This window comes from Orcinus orca, chromosome X (assembly GCF_937001465.1).
Source record: "Orcinus orca chromosome X, mOrcOrc1.1, whole genome shotgun sequence".
Lineage (NCBI taxonomy): Eukaryota > Metazoa > Chordata > Mammalia > Artiodactyla > Delphinidae > Orcinus > Orcinus orca.
In genome coordinates, this window is record NC_064580.1 from 21479248 (window position 1) to 21500629 (window position 21382).

The 21382-nt window shown below is 41.8% G+C and overlaps 1 protein-coding gene across 4 annotated transcripts in view; it reads left to right on the forward strand.

Annotated features, from left to right (window-relative positions):
• Window positions 1-21382, forward strand: part of POLA1 (DNA polymerase alpha 1, catalytic subunit) — a 305604-nt gene that overhangs the window by 13239 nt on the left and 270983 nt on the right. For all 4 annotated transcript variants that reach the window (XM_033415099.2, XM_033415097.2, XM_033415101.2 and 1 more), the window contains exons 5-12: window positions 10838-10953; window positions 11725-11787; window positions 12654-12746; window positions 13176-13263; window positions 13515-13716; window positions 13805-13983; window positions 19875-19987; window positions 20698-20814. In XM_033415099.2, the coding sequence (XP_033270990.1) occupies window positions 10838-10953; window positions 11725-11787; window positions 12654-12746; window positions 13176-13263; window positions 13515-13716; window positions 13805-13983; window positions 19875-19987; window positions 20698-20814 (971 nt within the window). The remainder of the gene's footprint in view (window positions 1-10837; window positions 10954-11724; window positions 11788-12653; window positions 12747-13175; window positions 13264-13514; window positions 13717-13804; window positions 13984-19874; window positions 19988-20697; window positions 20815-21382) is intronic.

Consider the following 21382-nt stretch of genomic DNA (forward strand, 5'->3'; position numbering starts at 1 on the left):
TGTAATCATTATGTTATCGTTTCCCACTAATACATCAGTGGAGAGAATGACTTGACATTCTGAAGGAGAACTAATCTTAGAAATCTATTCCATGCTTTGTCACCATTCACCCACAAGTCGCTGCTGTTTCAGTGTCTTTCCCAAGGAGCCCAGTAAGGTCCCAAGATCTTCAGAATGGAAATGGAATTCCGCAATCCACTTTAAACACTTAGAAGAAATCGTAGAGTTTTGCCTGGGAGTAAAAGGTCAACTCTTTTTGGTGTAGATCCAGTCCCTGGCATGTTGTTTTCAAACAGAGAGAAAAACATCAACTAAATCCCAATGAAGAAAAGTCAGTGGGAAAACGAATAAAACAAATCAAATTGGGGACTTCCCTGGCGGTCCAGTTGTTAAGACTCCGCACTTCCATTGCAGGGGGCCTGGGTTCGATCCCTACTTGGGGAACTAAGATCTAAGATCCCGCATGTTGCGTGGCACGGCCAAGAAAAAAAAAGCGGAAAGAAAGAAAAAAAAAAACCAAAAACAAAACAGAAGCCCTAAAATTGTGGAAGAATTTCATCTCAAATGTTGACTCCTGTTCTTTCTCTGTTTCCTGTTGTCCTATCTAATTCCTGCTAACCTACAATGGTGAGATTAAAGCCCCTTAGTGAAGCCTTCCTTGCTAGTCAAACCTCTATTGACCTTCTGTTTTGATATTCTTTATTAGGACCTGAATTTTGTTTACTAAACATTTTGACCATTGCCTATATTCTCTTTTCAAACTGCTCCAAATGATCTCTTTAAAAAATTAAATTCCCCTGTCTTATGTTTTTCACAAATGTGCTACAAATCTTTTCATAGTCTTAGGCATGTGAAAAGTACATAACAGAAAATTTATCATCTGTGACATTTAGTGCATTAACGGTGTTTGCAACCATGACCATTATCCAGTTGCAGAACATTCTTTCACCCCATATGGAAACTCATACCCATTAAGCAGTCATTCCCCAGTCTTCCTTCCCTCAGCCCCTGGCAACTGCTAACCGCTTTCTGTCTCTGGATTTCCTATTTTGAATATTTCATACAGTTGGAATCATGCAATTATGTGAACATTTGTGTCTGACCTGTTTCATTTAGCATAGTGTTTTCAAGGTTCGTTCATGTTGTAGCATGAATCAGTACTTCATTCCTTTTTAGGGATGAATACTATTAGATTGCAAGGATAGACCACATTTTGTTTATTCATTTATTAGTTGTAGTGCATTTGGATTGTTTCCATCTTTTGGTTATTCTGACCAGTGCTGCTATGAACTTTTGTGTACCAGTTTTTGTTTGAACACTTGCTTTTAATTCTTCTGAGCATATGCTGAGGAATGGAATTACGTGTATGTATTTTTATTTCCTTTTCTTTCTTACACAAAGGATATTTTCTATAGATACTTCTGTACTTGGCATATTTTCACTTAAGAAGATATCCTACATCAACTATACTTCAATTAAAAAAGGAAAACAAAAAAGAAATAAAACTGTATTGATAATGCAGAAAAAAATGAAAATTCTGAAATGCTAAAAATAAAAGCCTGGAAATCACTGCATACCAGCACATAGAGGGCTTTCTTTCTTGCTTGCTCATTTCTATATAGCTGCATAGTATTCCATTATATGGATGTACCAGGGTTTATTCATGTGGTTTTCTTTTCTTTTTTTTTTTTTACATCTTTATTGGAGTATAATTGCTTTACAATGGTGTGTTAGTTTCTGCTTTACAACAAAATGAATCAGTTACACATATACATATGTTCCCATATCTCTTCCCTCTTGCGTCTCCCTCCCTCCCACCCTCCCTATCCCACCCCTCCAGGCGGTCACAAAGCACCGAGCTGATCTCCCTGTGCTATGCGGCTGCTTCCCACTAGCTATCTACCTTACGTTTGGTAGTCCATGCCTCTCTCTTGCTTTGTCACAGCTTACCCTTCCCCCTCCCCATATCCTCAAGTCCATTCTCTAGTAGGTCTGTGTCTTTATTCCTGTTTTACCACTAGGTTCTTCATGACATTTTTTTTCTTAAATTCCATATATACGTGTTAGCATATGGTATTTGTCTCTCTCTTTCTGACTTACTTCACTCTGTATGACAGACTCTAGGTCTATCCACCTCATTACAAATAGCTCAATTTCGTTTCTTTTTATGGCTGAGTAATATTCCATTGTATATATGTGCCACATCTTCTTTATCCATTCATCCGATGATGGAAACTTAGGTTGTTTCCATTTCTGGGATATTGTAAATAGAGCTGCAATGAACATTTTGGTGCATGACTCTTTTTGAATTATGGTTTTCTCAGGATATATGCCTAGTAGTGGGATTTCTGGGTCATATGGTAGTACTATTTGTAGTTTTTTAAGGAACCTCCATACTGTTCTCCACAGTGGCTGTATCAATTTACATTCCCACCAACAGTGCAAGAGGGTTCCCTTTTCTCCACACCCTCTCCAGCATTTATTGTTTCTAGATTTTTTGATGATGGCCATTATGACTGGTGTGAGATGATATCTCATTGTAGTTTTGATTTGCATTTCTCTAATGATTAGTGATGTTGAGCATTCTTTCGTGTGTTTGTTGGCAGTCTGTATATCTTCTTTGGAGAAATGTCTGTTTAGGTCTTCTGCCCATTTTTGGATTGGGTTGTTTGTTTTTTTGTTATTAAGCTGCATGAGCTGCTTATAAATTTTGGAGATTAATCCTTTGTCAGTTGCTTCCTTTGCGAATATTGTCTCCCATTCTAAGGGTTGTCTTTTGGTCTTGTTTATGGTTTCCTTTGCTGTGCAAAAGCTTGTAAGTTTCATTAGGTCCCATTTGTTTATTTTTGTTTTTATTTCCATTTCTCTAGGAGGTGGGTCAAAAAGGATCTTGCTGTGATTTATGTCATAGAGTGTCCTGCCTATGTTTTCCTCTAAGAGTTTGATAGTTTCTGGCCTTACATTTAGGTCTTTAATCCATTTTGAGCTTATTTTTGTGTATGGTGTTAGGGAGTGATCTAATCTCATACTTTTACATGTACCTGTCCAGTTTTCCCAGCACCACTTACTGAAGAGGCTGTCTTTTCTCCACTGTATATTCTTGCCTCCTTTATCAAAGGTAAGGTGACCATATGTGCGTGGGTTTATCTCTGGGCTTTCTATCCTGTTCCATTGATCTATCTTTCCGTTTTTGTGCCAGTACCATACTGTCTTGATTACTGTAGCTTTGTAGTGTAGTCTGAAGTCAGGGAGCCTGATTCCTCCAGCTCCGTTTTTCGTTCTCAAGATTGCTTTGGCTATTCGGGGTCTTTTGTGTTTCCATACAAATGGTGAAATTTTTTGTTCTAGTTCTGTGAAAAATGCCAGTGGTAGTTTGATAGGGATCGCATTGAATGTGTAGATTCCTTTGGGTAGTAGAGTCATTTTCACAATGTTGATTCTTCCAATCCAAGAACATGGTATATCTCTCCATCTATTTGTATCATCTTTAATTTCTTTCATCAGTGTCTTATAGTTTTCTGCATACAGGTCTTTTGTCTCCTTAGGTAGGTTTATTCCTAGATATTTTATTCTTTTTGTTGCAGTGGTAAATAGGAGTGTTTTCTTGATTTCACTTTCAGATTTTTCATCATTAGTGTATAGGAATGCCAGATATTTCTGTGCATTAATTTTGTATCCTGCTACTTTCCCAAATTCATTGATTAGCTCCAGTAGTTTTCTAGTAGCATCTTTAGGATTCTCTATGTATAGTATCATGTCATATGCAAATGGTGACAGCTTTACTTCTTCTTTTCCGATTTGGATTCCTCTTATTTCCTTTTCTTCTCTGATTGCTGTGGCTAAAACTTCCAAAACTATGTTGAATGAGAGTGGTGAGAGTGGGCAACCTTGTCTTCTCTTCCTGATCTTAGTGGAAATGCTTTCAGTTTTTCACCATTTAGGACGATGTTAGCTGTGGGTTTGTCATATACGGCCTTTATTATGTTGAGGAAAGTTCCCTCTGCCTCCTTTCTGCAGGGTTTTATCATAAATGGGTGTTGAATTTTGTCGAAAGCTTTCTCTGCATCTATTGAGATGATCATATGATTTTTCTCCTTCAGTTTGTTAATATGGTGTATCACGTTGATTGGTTTGCGTATATTGAAGAATCCTTGCATTCCTGGAATAAACCCCACTTGATCATGGTGTATGATCTGTTTAATGGGCTGTTGGATTCTGTTTGCTAGTATTTTGTTGAGGATTTTTGCATCTATGTTCATCAGTGATATTGGCCTGTAGTTTTCTTTCTTTGTGACATCCTTGTCTGGTTTTGGTATCAGGGTGATGGTGGCCTCGTAGAATGAGTTTGGGAGTGTTCCTCCCTATGCTATATTTTGGAAGAGTTTGAGATGGATAGGTGTTAGCTCTTCTCTAAATGTTTGATAGAATTCGCCTGTGAAGCCATCTGGCCCTGGGCTTTTGTTTGTTGGAAGATTTTTAATCACAGTTTCAATTTCAGTGCTTGTGATTGGTCTGTTCATATTTTCTGTTTCTTCCTGATTCAGTCTTGGCAGGTTGTGCCTTTCTAAGAATTTGTCCATTTCTGCCAGGTTGTCCATTTTATTGGCATAGAGTTGCTTGTAGTAATCTCTCATGATCTTTTGTATTTCTGCAGTGTCATTTGTTATTTCTCCTTTTTCATTTCTAGTTCTTGTGATTTGAGTCTTCTCCCTTTTTTTCTTGATGAGTCTGGCTAATGGTTTATCAATTTTGTTTATCTTCTCAAAGAACCAGCTTTTAGTTTTATTGATCTTTGCTATCATTTCCTTCATTTCTTTTTCGTTTATTTCTGATTTTTATGATTTCTTTCCTTCTAACTCTGGGGTTTTTTTGTTCTTCTTTCTCTACTTGCTTTAGGTGCAAGGTTAGGTTGTTTATTCGAGATGTTTCCTGTTTCTTAAGGTAGGATTGTATTGCTATAAACTTCCCTCTTAGAACTGCTTTTGCTGCATCCCATAGATTTTAGGTCGTCGTGTTTCCATTGTCATTTGTTTCTAGGTATTTTTTTATTTCCTCTTTGATTTCTTTAGTGATCACTTCGTTATTACGTAGTGTATTGTTTAGCCTCCATGTGTTTGTATTTTTTACAGATCTTTTCCTTTAATTGATATGTAGTCTCATAGCGTTGTGGTGGGAAAAGATACTTGATACAATTTCAATTTTCTTAAATTTAGCAAGGCTTGATTTGTGACCCAAGATATGATCTCTCCTGGAGAATGTTCCATGAGCACTAGAGAAAAATGTGTATTCTGTTGTTTTTGGATGGAATGTCCTATAAATATCAATTAAGTCCATCTTGTTTAATGTATCATTTAAAGCTTGTGTTTCCTTATTGATTTTCATTTTGGATGATCTGTCCATTGGTGAAAGTAGGGTGTTAAAGTCCCCTACTATGAATGTGTTACTGTCGATTTCCCCTTTTATGGCTGTTAGTATTTGCCTTATGTATTGAGGTGCTCCTATGTTGGGTGCATAAATATTTACAATTGTTAATATCTTCTTCTTGGATTGATCCCTTGATCATTATGTAGTGTCCTTCTTTGTCTCTTCTAATAGTCTTTATTTTAAAGTGTATTTTGTCTGATATGAGAATTGCTACTCCAGCTTTCTTTTGGTTTCCATTTGCATGAAATATCTTTTTCCATCCTCTTACTACTTTCAGTCTGTATGTGTCCCTAGGTCTGAAGTGGGTCTCTTGTAGACAGCAAATATATGGGTCTTGTTTTTGTATCCATTCAGCCAATCTGTGTCTTTTGGTGGGAGCATTTAGTCCATTTACATTTAAGGTAATTATTGATATGTATGTTCCTATTCCCATTTTCTTAATTGTTTTGGTTTCGTTATTGTAGGTCTTTTCCTTTTCTTGTGTTTCTTACCTAGAGAAGTTCCTTTAGCAGCTGTTGTAGAGCTGGTTTGGTAGTGCTGAACTCTCTGAGCTTTTGCTTGTCTGTAAAGGTTTTAATTTCTCCATCAAATCTGAATGAGATCCTTGCTGGGTAGAGTAATCTTGGTTGCAGGTTTTGCTCCTTCATCACTTTCAATATGTCCTGCCACTCCCTTCTGGCTTGCAGAGTTTCTGCTGAAAGATCAGCTGTTAACCTTATGAGGATTCCCTTGTGTGTTATTTTCACCTTGCTGCTTTTAATATGTTTTCTTTGTATTTAATTTTTGACAGTTTGATTAATATGTGTCTTGGCGTATTTCTCCTTGGATTTATCCTGTATGGGACTCTGTGCTTCCTGGACTCGATTAACTATTTCCTTTCCCATATTAGGGAAGTTTTCAACTCTAATCTCTTCAACTATTTTCTCAGTCCCTTTCTTTTTCTCTTCTTCTGGAACCCCTGTAATTCGAATGTTGGTGTGTTTAATGTTGTCCCAGAGGTCTCTGAGGCTGTCCTCAGTTCTTTTCATTCTTTTTTCTTTATTTTGCTCTGCAGTAGTTATTTCCACTATTTTATCTTCCAGGTCACTTATCCGTTCTTCTGCCTTAGTTATTCTATTGATCCCTTCTAGAGTATTTTTCATTTCATTTATTGTGTTGTTCATCATTGCTTGTTTCATCTTTAATTCTTCTAGGTCTTTGTTAAATGTTTCTTGCATTTTCTCTATTCTATTTCCAAGATTTTGGATCATGTTTACTATCATTATTCTGAATTCGTTTTCAGGTAGACCGCCTATTTCCTCTTCATTTGTTAGGTCTGGTGGGTTTTTATCTTGTTCCTTCATCTGCTGTGTGTTTTTCCGTCTTCTCATTTTGCTTATCTTACTGTGTTTGGGGTCTCCTTTTTGCAAGCTGCAGGTTCGTAGTTCCCATTGTTTTTGGTGTCTGTCCCCAGTGGCTAAAGTTGGTTCAGTGGGTTGTGTAGGCTTCCTGGTGGAGGGGACTAGTGCCTGTGTTCTGGTGGGTGAGGCTGGATCTTGTTTTTCTGTTGGGCAGGTCCACGTCTGGTGGTGTGTTTTGGGGTGTCTGTCGAGTTATTATGATTTTAGGCAGCCTCTCTGCTAATGGGTGGGGTTGTGTTCCTGTCTTGCTAGTTGTTTGGCATAGGGTGTCCATCACTGTAGCTTGTTGGTTGTTGAGTGAAGCTGGGTGCTGGTGTTGAGATGGAGATCTCTGGGAGATTTTCGCCGTTTGATATTATGTGGAGCTGGGAGGTCTTTTGTGGACGAGTGTCCTGAAGTTGGCTCTCCCACCTCAGAGGCACAGCACTAAGTCGTGGCTGCAGCATCAAGAGCTGTTCATCCACACGGCTCATAAGAAAAGGGAGCAAAAGTAGAAAGAAAGAATTAGTAGAAGTAGAAAGAAAGAAAGCAAGCAAGCAAGAAAGGAGGGAGGAAGGAAGGAGGGAAGGAAGGACAAAAAGAAGATAAAGTAAAATAAAATAAGATAAAATATAATAAAGTTATTAAAATAAAAAAATAATTATTAAGAGAAAAAAACAAAAAAAACAGACGGATAGAACCCTAGGACAAATGGTGGAAGCAAAGCTATACAGATAAAGTCTCATACAGAAGCATACACATACACACTCACAAAAAGAGGAAAAGAGGAAAAAATCATAAATCTTGCTTTCAAAGCCCACCTCCTTAATTTGGGATGATTCGTTGTCTATTCATGTATTCCACAGAAGCAGGGTACATCAAGTTGATTGTGGAGCTTTAATCCGCTGCTTCTGAGGCTGCTGGGAGAGATTTCCCTGTTTCTTCTTTGTTCGCACAGCTCCCAGGGGCTCAGCTTTGGATTTGGCCCCGCCTCTGCGTGTAGGTTGCTGGAGGGCGTCTGTTGTTCGCTCACACAGGACGGGGTGAAAGGCGCCGCTGATTTGGGGGCTCTGGCTCACTCAGGCCAGGGGTAATGAGGGGCACGGAGTGTGGGGCGAGCCTGCGGCGGCAGAGGACGGCGTGACGTTGCACCAGCCTGAGGCACGCCGTGCGTTCTCCCGGGGGAGTTGTCCCTGGATCACGGGACCCTGGCAGTGGCGGGCTGCACAGGCTCCCCGGAAGGGGGGTGTGGATAGGACCTGTGCTCGCACACAGGCTTCTTGGTGGCGGCAGTAGCGGCCTTAGCGTCTCATGCCCATCTCTGGGGTCCGTGCTTTTTAGCCATGGCTCGCGGCCGTCTCTGGAGCTCCCTTAAGCAGCGTTCTTCATCCTCTCTCCTCATGCACCAGGAAACAGAGGGAAGAAAGTCTCTTGCCTCTTCGGCAGGTCCAGAGTTTTCCCCAGACTCCCTCCCGGCCAGCCGTGGCGCACTAGCTCCCTGCAGGCTGTGTTCACGCCGCCAACCCCAGTCCTCTCCCTGCGCTCCGACCGAAGCCCGAGCCTCAGCTCCCAGCCCTGCCCGCCCCGGCGGGGGAGCAGATGAGCCTCTCGGGCTGGTGACTGCCGGTTGCACCGATCCTCTGTGCGGGAATCTCTGCTTTGCCCCCCGCATCCTTGTTGCTGTGCTCTCCTCCGCAGCTCTGAAGCTTCCCCCTTCGCCACCCGCAGTCTCCGCCTGCGAAGGGACTTCCTAGTGTGTGGAAACCTTTCCTCCTTCACAGTCCCTCCCACTGGTGCAGGTCCCATCCCTATCCTTTTGTCTCTGTTTATTCTTTTTTCTTTTGCGCTACCCAGGTACGTGGGGAGTTTCTTGCCTTTTGGGAGGTCTGAGGTCTTCTGCCAGCGTTCAGTGGGTGTTCTGTAGGAGTTGTTCCACGTGTAGATGTATTTCTGGTGTATCTGTGGGGAGGAAGGTGATCTCCACATCTTACTCTTCCGCCATCTTCCCGGAAGTCTCCCATGTGGTGTTCTTGAATGAACATTAAATTTTCAGTAATTAGCTCTTGCACATAATACCACATTGAATAACTATGCATATGGTATTTTCCTCAGGGAAAATTCCTAGAGGTGGGATTGCTGGCTCAGAGAGTACATGCACATGAAGTTTCATGAGATATTGCCAAATTCTTCTCCATTGGAGTTGTTCCATTTTACACTCCCATGAACAACATATGAGTGTCCATTTGGACACCATGGCCTCACCAACAGAATGTGGTGAGAATGTGTTGTCAAGCTTTCACATTTTTGGCACTCTAACATGCAAGAAATGACATCTTGGTGTGGTTTTCATCTGCATTTCTTTTACGTATGAAGTTGGGTATCTTTTCATAAAACTTAATAGCTGTTTATATATTTTATTTTACTTTTTTGGCTGCGTTGGGTCTTCGTTGCTGCATGCGGGCTTACTCTAGTTGCAGCAAGCAGGGGCTACTCTTCATTGCAGTGCGTGGGCTTCTCATTGCGGTGGCTTCTCTTTTTGTGTAGCACGGGCTCTAGGCGCGCAGGCTTTCAGTAGTTGTGGCACGTGGGCTCTAGAGCATAGGCTCAGTAGTTGTGGTGCACAGGCGTAGTTGCTCCGTGGCATGTGGGATCTTCCTGGACCAGGGCTCAAACCCGAGTCCCCTGCATTGTCAGGCAGATTCTTAACCACTGCACCACCAGAGAAGCCCTGTATATTTTTTTAATGTGAACCATATGTTAGTATTTATTGCCCACATTCCCTTTGGGTTTTTGGCCTTTTTTTTCTGGCCATATCATGTGGTTTGTGGGATCTTAAGTTCCCTGACCAGGGGATCGAACCTGGGTCCCTGCAGTGGAAGTGTGGAGTCCTAACCAATGGACTGCCAGGGAATTCCACTGGCCTTTTTTTTTAATATCAGTGAAATTGGTTTTTTCTCTGTAAAACGTATTGCAAAAATTTTCTTCTGTTTTGTCTTTAAACCTGTTTCTGATATAATTGCATCTGTCGATCCTTTTTTTTTTCTTGCAGATGGATTTTGAATCATAGATAGAAAGACTTTCCGCACATCCAGGTTACAAGGAATTTGCCTTTTTTATTAAAGTACTTGTATAATTTCATTTTTAAAATTTTGACCTGTGAGCTGCTTGGTGTTTATACTGATTTACTTCTTTACAAATGGGTAGCCAACACTAATTATTAAAAAGTCCATCTTTTCCCCAGTAATATGAGATGTTACCTTTGTTTTATGCTAAATTTCCATAAGTAATTTGGTCTTTATCTAGACTCTATATTCTGTTTCATCTGATCTGTGTATTCGTATGCCACTACCACACTATGTTAACTATTCATTCTAGGTCTTTTGTAGGTGGAGGCTGCTCTGGGATGAGTCAGAAAGCGAGAGTAAAATTGACAGTAGTAGAGGAGTTTGCAGGTGGTTTCCACATGCCCGGAAGAGAAAACATATGGCACAAGTTGTTCTTTATGGAACAAATGTCTCCGTGCTGTTTAGTGTTGCTAGGACATGCGTTCCTCATAAAATGGAAGCTAGGATGCTACAGTATCATAACTGGTGATCTTGTTTTTTCGTAGTTCAGTTTTCCTGTCAGAGTCAGTATCACACTAAAATGATCTCATGAAGACTGCAAGCCTAATCCCCTGGAACCAGATGAGCTTGATCTTTTTATTTCTATGGGGGGAAAAAAACCCACCCACCTTTTAAAAAGCTTTTTATTTACATTAACAGCAGCAATTAAACAGTCCCACTTAACTCATCCTGATATTTGACTGGCATTTCATCAGTTTCTGTAGTAACATTTAGTCAAATTGTCCTGAATTCAGTTCATTTTAAAGATTCTTTCCTGTGTACCTTGCATAAGTTCTCATAGTTTTGTATTTTGAGTTTTTAACATTTTTCTTGTCACAGTCTCATATACAGAGGGCAGGTGACTGGGCTTTTGGTTTTCCATTTTGGTTTTTGCTGGTGCGTGTTTCTAAACAAATTTTCTTCCAACAGGAAAAAATAATAAAGCATGCAGCAAAGACAAGAGGAATGTCAAGAAGGCCATGGTGACAAAACCGAACAATATCAAGTCAATGTTCATTGCCAGTGCTGGAAGGAAAACCGCAGATGTGCGTCTCATGGTTTTCTTATATTTGCCTCTTCCTTTGTGCAGCGAAGAGTCCTGTTTCTTCATAGTTCACCTTTCCTGTCAGATTCCCCATAGCTCTAAACAGATGATCTTATGAAGGCTTCTAGGCTCATCCCCTGGTTCTAGATGAGCTTGGTCTTTGATCTTTGATTATATTTAATGTTTGATTATACAGTTAGTAGGTGGTCAGTATGTTTTTTTAATGTTGCTTTTATTTTTATTTTATTGTATTTTTTAATTTTTTTGGCCGTGCCGCGTGGCTTGTGGGATCTCTGTTCCCTGACCAGGGATTAAACCCGGACCCACGGCAGTGAAAGTGCTGAGTCCTAACCACTGGACTGCCAGGGAAGTCCCAATATGTTTGAACTCAAATATTTGAGTAATGTTTTCCCAATCTCAGTCACTAAGTTGGATGTAGATTTCTAGGTGAATTGAGGCACCTCAGTGGTTGTGGCTTGGAGATAGAAGAGAAACCTAAACCAGAAAGCTGCACTGGCAGTGAGTGTGTTTATTTTGGTGGTTAGCAGGAGGATTATGGAATGAAGCTGAAAATTGAGGGCGGGGGCTCAGGGTGTAGGAGTTATGTTTAGGCCCCTGGTGGTTAAGATCTGTGAATAGTAGAGGAGCCCTCAGAGTTAGGGATGAAGAGGCAAGGACTGACTGGCTGGGTTCTCCCTTCCATTGACATGGGGTCTGGGTGAAAATATGAAGGGCAGGGCTTTCTCATTCTTCCTGCCTTTATAATTTCCAGAAAGCTGTTGACTTGTCCAAGGATGATCTGCTAGGTGATATTCTACAGGATTTGAACACTGAGGTAAGTGAATCTCCAGGAGTTGTCAAATATTCAGGAGACATGGGCTGAAGAAACAATTCAGTAATTTTACAAAACAGACTATTGCTAGAATGCAAAACAGAAAATTCAGTGACAACACCACCACCAAAAAACAAAACAAAAGAAAACAAACCCCCAAACCAAAACAAAGCCCTTCAAATTGGTTTCTTTTCACCATTTTAGGTGAGTAGTTTCTAGCTCCTCGAGGCTCTGTGATTGTGTAGATTGGGCCGTGTGGGGCTGTGTTTGAAGTAGTAAGAATCCACATGAGTCAGTTCTGGGAAGGCACACTGCTTGCGCTCAGTTGCTGCCGTGTATGTTCCCGAAATGGATTGAAGCCTGTCAGGCTGCACAATCAGGCGTGAGATCCTCGTCTTGAATTCTGAGTGGGGTTGAGGGAAGAGGCAGTGAGTTGTCCCTGATAGAACTCAGACAGGTTCATCTGTACTGAAATTTGCAACTGGGCTGTTTCACAGCAAGACTAAGCTCTCATTTAGAGATGTGCTTCTTTCTAAGTGACCCTTGATTAAAATGACTTACACCTACACTGTGTAGTTCGCGCTTGGCAGTTTTTAAATGTAATATTCTGGAAGGGTAAGGGAGAAGTATGTTAAATTTTAAAGAGAAAAAATTGATGAGGGGTGGATTCAATATCTATTCTGGTTTTCTAGTGAGTCTGTGGTATTGTTGCTATAGTAACCTCACTGCATGAACATAGATCTGTGGGGGGAGCAGGGAAGGAAAAGAGTGCTTTGCTCATTGGGCTTCACTAGGGGAAGAAACATACTTTTTGTGTCTTGTGGTAAACCAAGCATGGCAGTGAATGTCTGTCTTTCCCCTCCTTTTAGACACCTCAAATAACTCCACCACCTGTAATAATACCGAAGAAGAAAGGATCCAGTGGAGCTTCACTGAATCCTTTCTCTATGCACACCCCCAAGGTATAGTGTGTGGAAATACCTTCAATCTTGATTTATATTATTGCTTAAAACTTACTTTGTTGCTTTTCTGTGTGAGCGAAATGCCTTTGAATTTGTTCTTGCTTTTGTTTTAAATTAGGACTCCTGTTTCATTTTATATAGTTTCATATATTTCAACAATAGCATGTGCCTGTTTCTCATAGTAAATTTTGTAGTAACTAGTACATGTTTAGTATAGGCATTACAGCTGTGCTAGATGCAATAATTTTCCTTCTGGAAACAAGTGTTTTTTTGGTAAACCTAGGAACAGTAAAATAATTGAAGATGTTACATTAATAAAACAGAAAATCGTTTTATAGATAGGAACTGTCATTATCTCTGGTCAGGGTAGGACAGATGCGTATTTTTAGTATGCGGTCTAACTGACTAAACATTTAAAAACATTGACAGGCAGCTCCTTCAGGAAAAACCACTTCCCCGGTCTCAAGGAAGGAGCCTTCATTAACCCCTGCCCCTCTTAAATGTGCTGGATTTGCTGGTAAGTCTGCTGTCAAAAGATGGAGGCCCCGTGAAGGAGGAAGTGGGGGGAATTTGAAGGGCTTGCAATAGCCAGTTTCAGCGTGAAAGGTTTGAATTCATAGCAGGAAAAGTTAAAAAACATCCAATTTGGAGATTGAAGAGAAATGTGAATAGCATGTGGGCAAGGGGTAGGCTGCCGTTGCAGCGTAGGGGAAGCTTTTGTGCTCCCTGGCAGCGGCACATGATGGGATTGTGTGATGCCACCCCCAGGAGAGCCGGTGCTGGCATTGCGTACAGTTGACCAGGAGGAGTCAGGGGCAATGGATTTTGAAGATGGCGACTTTGATGAGCCCATGGAAACGGAGGAGGTGGATGTGGAGCCGGTGGGTGCCAAGACCTCCGACCAAGAGAGGGAGCCAGCAGAGGGGACAAAACATGAGGCAGATCCTGGGAAAGGGACCATATCCTACTCGTAAGAGCATTTTATGACTTTTCTGACAAGTAGTGCTACAATTATCCCATCGGATTTTGAAAGGATTTTGAAAATGTGATTTTTGCAGAGCAAGTTTTCTCCCAGATGTCTCTTGTTGGGACATTGATCAGGAAGATGACAGCAGTTTCTCAGCCCTGGAAGTTCAAGTGGATTCCAGTCACCTCCCACTGGTAAAAGGGGCAGATGAGGAACAAGTATTTCAGTTTTATTGGCTGGATGCTTATGAAGATCCGTACAGCCAACCAGGTAATCATACAGTTACATATGGTAACTGGATGTCTTTAATGTGGAATAGCGCCTTTCCCTGAAGCGTTAGTGACTGTAATTGGAACAGGCTCTGCCCTCATGTACGTACATAGTAAGAGCAACACTCATGAACTGTAAAGTGGGTGAGCCACCCGGATGGAGAGGAGTTGTGGTGTGAATAGTCCTTACAGGCGCTTATCCCCAAAACCAGTTATATGTGGTTTTGCAGTGTGTGCTTGTATTATAGTTCACTGTTAATGTATCTGAACGTATTGGAATGCACTTTACTTAAAGTGGAATCAGTCTTTAATTTGTTCCTTCAGCAATTTGAACACCTGCCCTGTGCCAGGCACTAAGATGGGGTGAACACGCTGGGCAAATTCCCTGTCCTGGTGGAGCTAACGTTCTAGTAGGGTGGGAGAGATAGGCAGTAAATAAGGTAAGTTAATGAATGGTGTAAAGGCAGTTAGTTGGGGGATGGCCAGGGAGGGCCTGTCTGAGGAAATGGCCGTTGGGCTGAGATTTGAGGCACATTCAGAGCCGAGGAGAGAGTATTTCAGCCTGAGGAACCCGTAAGTGCAGAGGCCTGGGGAGAGAAAGGAGGAGGCCTACGTGGTTGTAGCAGAGTAATCAAGCGACAGGACTGGCTGAAAGTCAGGTCAGAGAGAATGCAAAGGCCGGATAATAAAGGACCTTAAAAGCCGTATTAAGGAGTTGAAGTCTTACTCTAAGAGCAGTGGAGGATTTTCAGTGCAGGGTGCAGGGGTGAGGGGGTTGAGCGGCCCCATGGTTGGGTTTACATTTTAACAGGAACCCTCTGGTTTATGCGGAGAAAAGGCTGTGTGTGTGTGTGTGTGCACGCGCGCACGCCTGGGGCTGGACTCAGGGAGTGTGGAAGCTCTGGAGATCAGTCCGTCTACAGCAGGTGTGCTAGTTACTTGCCCTAGTGGCGGCTGTGGAGGAGAGGAGCGAATGCCTGTAACTTGTACTTCGACATGAACTCGTTGGTGGATGGATGGATGGATGTGGGGGGTTGACGGAAAGGAGGGATCCAGGCTAATTCCCAGGTCCTCCTCCAAATGAGCTGATACTCCGAATTCTGACTCACAAAGAGCCAGGAGGCTCTCTAGTTTCCTTCTGTGCTCCTTTGAGCACTTCTTCACTATGGGGCTGGGCAGGATAGGGCATGTCAGATTCATAAAAAATACAGTATACACCCTTAAACAGTTGCCTTTATTCAGATCCGTTTCTGGATGTAAGGGTAGATACAAACTGAATTTTTTCAAAGTGATTTCCTGGAGTCCGAGTATTAGCCATCAGAGCGGGGGCAGCAGCATTAGTATGCTCCGCTTATCGAAGAGTTGAAACTCCTGCGGAGCTGCTTGAGTAGCAAACTGCCATGTGTTCATTGCTGAGGTAAAGATGTAAGCAGTCTTAGAAATGGTATCTCATCTACCTGAGCTAGGGCAAGATGATCTGGTTAGACCCTCTCGCCTCTTTGCCTGCTTTGTAACTCGCTGGTGCAGGGTGGGCCGGCAAGTGTGATTTCATGAGGCTTTGCAAATTAAACCCAGGGCAGCCCCATCATACAGCTTCAGGGGACACCATTTTCACGTGTGTGTCGTGTGACCTCCCAGCACAGCAGCATGGCTGGTGCTCACTGGACTTGGGTGACGTGGTGGGCCTGCCCATCCTGGTGCCACTCCCTGTGCTTTGCTGTATCTGCTCCAGGCTGGCTTTTATTCCCTGACTTGATTAATGGTCCCATGAAAACCAGAAACCTGGGAGCCAGCCTTGAGTCCCCCCTTTCCTCCCTTCCCTCACCAAGTCTTATTAGTTTTCTCCTTCTAAACTAGACAAGCTGTCTTCTCTCTCTCCTCGCAACTCCCACCCTTGAGCCCTTCCTGCTACTGAACCCAGCCTCCTAACTGATCCCTCAGCTGTCATCCTCCACACTGCAGCCTGAGTGATTGTTCAGGACGTCATTTCCTCGTTAGAGAAAATCCGCAGTGGCTGCTGCCTGTGACTTACAGTCCAAGTTACTTAGTAAGGCTTCTATTGCCTGCTGTGTAGGACTTTTGTGTCCTAGAAATAGTTTGCTGTATGTACCTACTGCTCTTTATACCATATCCTTTTATTCACTGTATTTGTCTGCCTAGAATGACCTCACCTGGCTCAGCCCCAGTGTGGTCTCCCCAAATTTCCTAATCCTCCAAACTGGCCTAAGAGCCCTTTCTGTGACCCCCATCGAACCCTTACCCATTGCAGCATTTGTCATATTATTTTGAAAAGATCTGCTTCTGTGTTGTCTTTTCCCTCAGAGCTTTTAAACTCCTGCAGGGCTGGGACCTTTTATTTCCAGCATCTAGGATGATGCCAGGTACATAGTAGATGTTCAGTAAATGTTCATTGAAATAAACTGCACAGCGACAGTCCTGTAGATGCACGTGAAAGGTTTCAGAGAATCAGCATTGCATTCGCTGCTATTATCAAGTCTGCCTCTTGAAGCCTTGTAGCATTGTGGATTAAGAATGGCTAACACAAAAGTGGATGGTCTTCCATAAATCCACATATAAAGCATCAGATTACTGGTGTCAGTTGCCAAAAATTAGAACCTTAGGAAACAACAACCCTCTCTCTTTCCCGTGTGAAAATGAGTTTATTACTTCTGTCTGTTGCTTACTGGTTGATACTCTTAGTAAAAAACAGCATCATTTCGCAGGGCAGGAGTCTAGAGCTGCGCTCTCTACTATGTTAGCCACTGGCCACATGCAACTCTTTACGTTTAATTAAAATGAGATAATTTAAAGTTCAGCTTCTCAGCCACTAGTCACATCTCAAGTGCTCAGTAGCCACGTGTGTCTAGTAGCTACCCTATCCATGGATAGCACAGGTAGGGAAGAATTCTGTCATCACAGAAATTTCTGTTGACTAGTGTTGATCTATAGTAATGGATGTTGTAGGTTAAGATTGAAGCACGTTGAAGCACAGCTATATTTGCAAAGCAACCGATTTATGGTATATATTGTTGTTGAATTCTGGTACTGACCATAGTCATGGGTAGGCCTTTTCAACCACTATTGGGAAATATTTTGCATTTGAAAGAGGTACCAGTCTGTTACTGGCCTGTCTTCTAAATGCTAGGGTAAAAGGGAGTTTCTATTGCTGGAAAAGGCCTCAGATACCATCATCTCTAGTTACTCACTTAAAGCAGAGGAAGCTGGGGCTCCAAAAGATAAAGTGGTCAGCTCCTCAGTGGCAGAGTTCAGGGCTTCTCACTCGTAATCCACTCTGCTGTTCTGTGGTACTTCTGAAGTTGTGTCCTCTGCGATGGATGTAGATGGCTTAAAAAAAAAAAGTCCTGGGCTTCCCTGGTGGCGCAGTGGTTGAGAGTCTGCCTGCCGATGCAGGGGACATGGGTTCGTGCCCCGGTCCGGGAAGATCCCACATGCTGCAGAGCGGCTGGGCCCGTGAGCCATGGCCGCTGAGCCTGCGCGTCCAGAGCCTGTACTCCACAACGGGAGAGGCCACAGCAGTGAGAGGCCCGCGTACCGCAAAAAAAAAAAAAAAAAAAAAAAAAAGTCCTGTAATCTCAGAGGGTTGAACAGTTTCATCATGATAGCAGGTAATGATCACTAAGCTTTGGTGAAATCAATGTTGCTAATAAAAACGAAGTACTCCTAAAGACCCTGTTATTGTTTCTCACTTTCTTACAGATTCTAAGTAAGTCAGTTATTGCTGAATGCTCCGTAATTATGAAAAGAATCTTACTCTTTGCATATGGGAAGATATCCTGTCTTCATTATGACTTTTTCAAGGTTGAATAATCCTGACTGCACCTGGTTTCAGCTAGTAACTTTAAGGGGAATGTAATCTTTGTTTACCATGATCTTTTTGTGGCAAATGAGGCATAAACAGTGTCAAATGTGTTGCATGAAATGTGATATTAGTTTGACTGTAAAATGAGCTATTTGAATCTTTGAATCCAGTATTAGGGTCTTTATTTTTCTTTGCATGGAATTTTGGTTTTTCGTCTCTAACTGTTGTGAGGATGACTTTTAATTTTCTGAGCTACTGTGACTTTTTTCTTTTTTAATCATCCCCACAGTCCTCCCTTCTCTCTCCCCTATCTCCCCCCCACACCTCTTTTACCCCAGCTGAAAATTACACAACTCTTGTAAGAATTTTAATCATCTGCAGAAATGAAAATTCTTAGATAGTCTTATTTCTACTAGAACGAGTGACAGAAGGAAGCGCTGATGAGCTATCTTGTGAAACTGGAGTAATTGGCCTTGTGAACAGTAGCCTTTGCATGTGCCAGAATTTTCTAAGTGCCTCAGGCAAGTGGCCCTATAAGCGGCTATGTTCATTACTGCTGTCTAATTATTCATGGAGCCCGGGATTTTGCACAGTGACCATCTCTTAGGTTGACTATCAAATCTCTGGAGTCCTTTTTTTTTTGGCCACGTGGGATTTTAGTTCCCAGATCAGGAATTGAACCCGGGCGCTCAGCAGTGAGAGCATGAAGTCCTAACCACTGGACTGCCAGGGAATTCCCTCTGGAGTCCTTTCTTTTTTAAAAAATTAATTAATTAATTAATTAATTTTTGGCTCAGTTGGGTCTTTGTTGCTGCGCACGGGCTTTCTCTAGTTGCAGTGAATGGCGGCTACTCTTCGTTGTGGTGCGCGAGCTTCTCATTGCGGTGGCTTCTTTTGTTGCAGAGCACAGGCTCTAGGCACGCAGGCTTTAGTAGTTGTGGCACACGGGCTTCAGTAGTTGTGGCTCGAGGGCTCTAGAGCGCAGGCTCAATAGTTGTGGTGCACGGGCTTACTTGCTCCGAGGCATGTGGGATCTTCCCGGACCAGGGCTCGAACCTGTGTCGCCTGCGTTGGCAGGTGGATTCTTAACCACTGCACCACCAGGGAAGCCCTGGAGTCCTTTCTTGATGGCCATGTTTCATGAACAATGGCTTGATGTCCAGAAAGGCTTGGTTTACCACTTTGTGGTCTATGTTACTTAGGGATCTCAAAAGGATTTGGTTACTAGACCCCATTTGTTAAACTGAAATAGGAGAGGGAGGAACATTACAAATGCTACCCAGCCAGATGTCTTCAGTAGTCTGTGAGATGGAAAGGGTGAAATAGAAGATAATAGTTTAGCCCTATTAGGAGATATATACTATTATATGGAATAAGATGTGAGATGAATTATGTTTTTCCAAAACACAATTTTACATACAGGAGAATACTGATATACCATACATAGTTATCCTTACACATGAATGTTAAGTTTTATTGGTAAGTACAAGCTAGAAAGGAGTTTAGTATTACATTTTCAGAGTTCTCATAAAAGGTTTAAGTACGAGTTTTGTTGGAGAATAAGTTGCTTTTTTTTGTTTCTCTTAATGTGGGTAATCCTGGTTCTAGGGAAAATGTCCTTTTTTTCCTCCTACACTGATCTAGGATGTCTCCCTAGTTTTCGAGGTCTGTCTACATTGAGCCGGGATGTCTCTCTAATTCCCCAGCGGTTTCTACACTGACCTAGGGTGTCTCAGTAGTTATCCGGGCCTGCGATGTCTCCCTGATAACTGAGGTTTGTCCCTATTTACCTGGGATGTCTCCCTAATTCTAGGGAAAAATGCTCCCACCAAGTTAGAGAATCATTCTGTTCCCTGTCCTCCCAGTGGTCACAGGTTTTACTGGTGTGATATTGTCATGGCATAGGTACTGAGTAAAGGAACTTGTTTTTGGGAATGGACAGCAGATGCATTTGCTGTAAGAAATGACTTACCAAAGCATAAACGTGTGGACACAGTGAGCTTTTACATCGTCCCTTTAATGTGATATAACTGAAATGTTTATTTTCCCATGGTTTTTCCTTATTCTTGTAGGTGTGGTGTTTCTATTTGGCAAAGTTTGGATCGAATTCGCCCAAACCCATGTGAGCTGTTGTGTCATGGTGAAAAACATTGAGCGAACGCTCTACTTCCTTCCGCGTGAAACGGTAAACCTTAGTAGACAGCTTCTAATTCCAAGTGTATTCTGTCTTCTGCCACTAGCCCTGTCCTTTGACAGGGCTGTGGATTATCTACAGCCTTTCTTATTGCCTGCCTCGTGACCACTGATTGTCAGCAGCTCCATTAGACATTGGGGGAAGTGGAGTGAAACACTATCTGTTTTTCAACTTGTTAGAAAGAGCGTAAAAGTGCCTGAGTTTCAGTACATAATGCTGTCTCCCCCCCCACTCCCCATTTCCATAATTATTGGGGTTGGGAGTTTATGACTCTAAAATATGACATGGTGTTTGGCCCAGTTTTCATGGTTTTGTTATTTCCTCCACAGCCATTTTTAACAAGGTCAGTTCCATTTGCTCCTTCTTTTTATTAGGGCTTAACATCCACACTCTCCTCTCAACCCCAGTTGTTTCCCATCTCAGTTGAACTGTGAAGCGTCTTGGTCAAGATTTACAACACTCTTCTCCCATTTTGTAGGATTGATCATCTTTATCTCTGGGTTTTATGATGCCATTGGGAGGACTTGGGTGTTGGATTTAGTACATTTTTGGGTCCATTTGTATCTTTGAACTCACCTTATTCTATTAAATGTTTAAGTACGTGAAGATGAAAGTTGATTTAGGCTTGGGTTTCTGGTGGTTGAAAAGATCTTATGTACAGATATTTTTTCTCCTCCCCTCCGCTCTCCATGGGAAAGCAGAAAATTGATCTAAATACAGGGAAAGAAAGTGGAACTCCAGTTACAATGAAGGATGTTTATGATGAATTTGATGAGAAAATAGCAGCAAAATATAAGATTATGAAATTCAAGTCCAAGGTTTGTATTTGGTGATAATTTTTTCAGGTCTATATATTGGTTGTTTGTTAATTTCCTGATTTAGCAAATAGTTATTGCATATCTTCTTTTTGCAAAATGCCTTCTGTGTGGCTATAATTCATTGAATGGAAATTTCATAGATAGCAATGTAAAACCAATATGTTAGATTTATAAAAATATTTATTCTTTCTCTTTAAACTGTGTATGATGTTCATTAATTTGAATAAAAAGATAACATTAGCAAAGTAATTGCTTCCAGTACTTGAAGCATAGCTTGTGTTCTTAGTCTTAGATGGAGAAGAAACTGTTCTGATCTTGTTTACATTGGTTATTGCCAAGTTGTCTTGGTCAGAAGGTTAAATCTTTAAAAGTCAGGGTCTATGATGCAATTTCTGATAGAACAAAGTTCTTCTATTCGTGTGATACATATTGATCAGTTGTCTTCATTTTAGTGAGCTATTGATGCCTTTGGCCATAGTTGTGGGGCTGTAAGTTCCTCAGCACACTGGCTATATTAACAGTGATTGCAATAAAGGGAGAATTGAGTTGCTGAAGATGAGGCTAACCA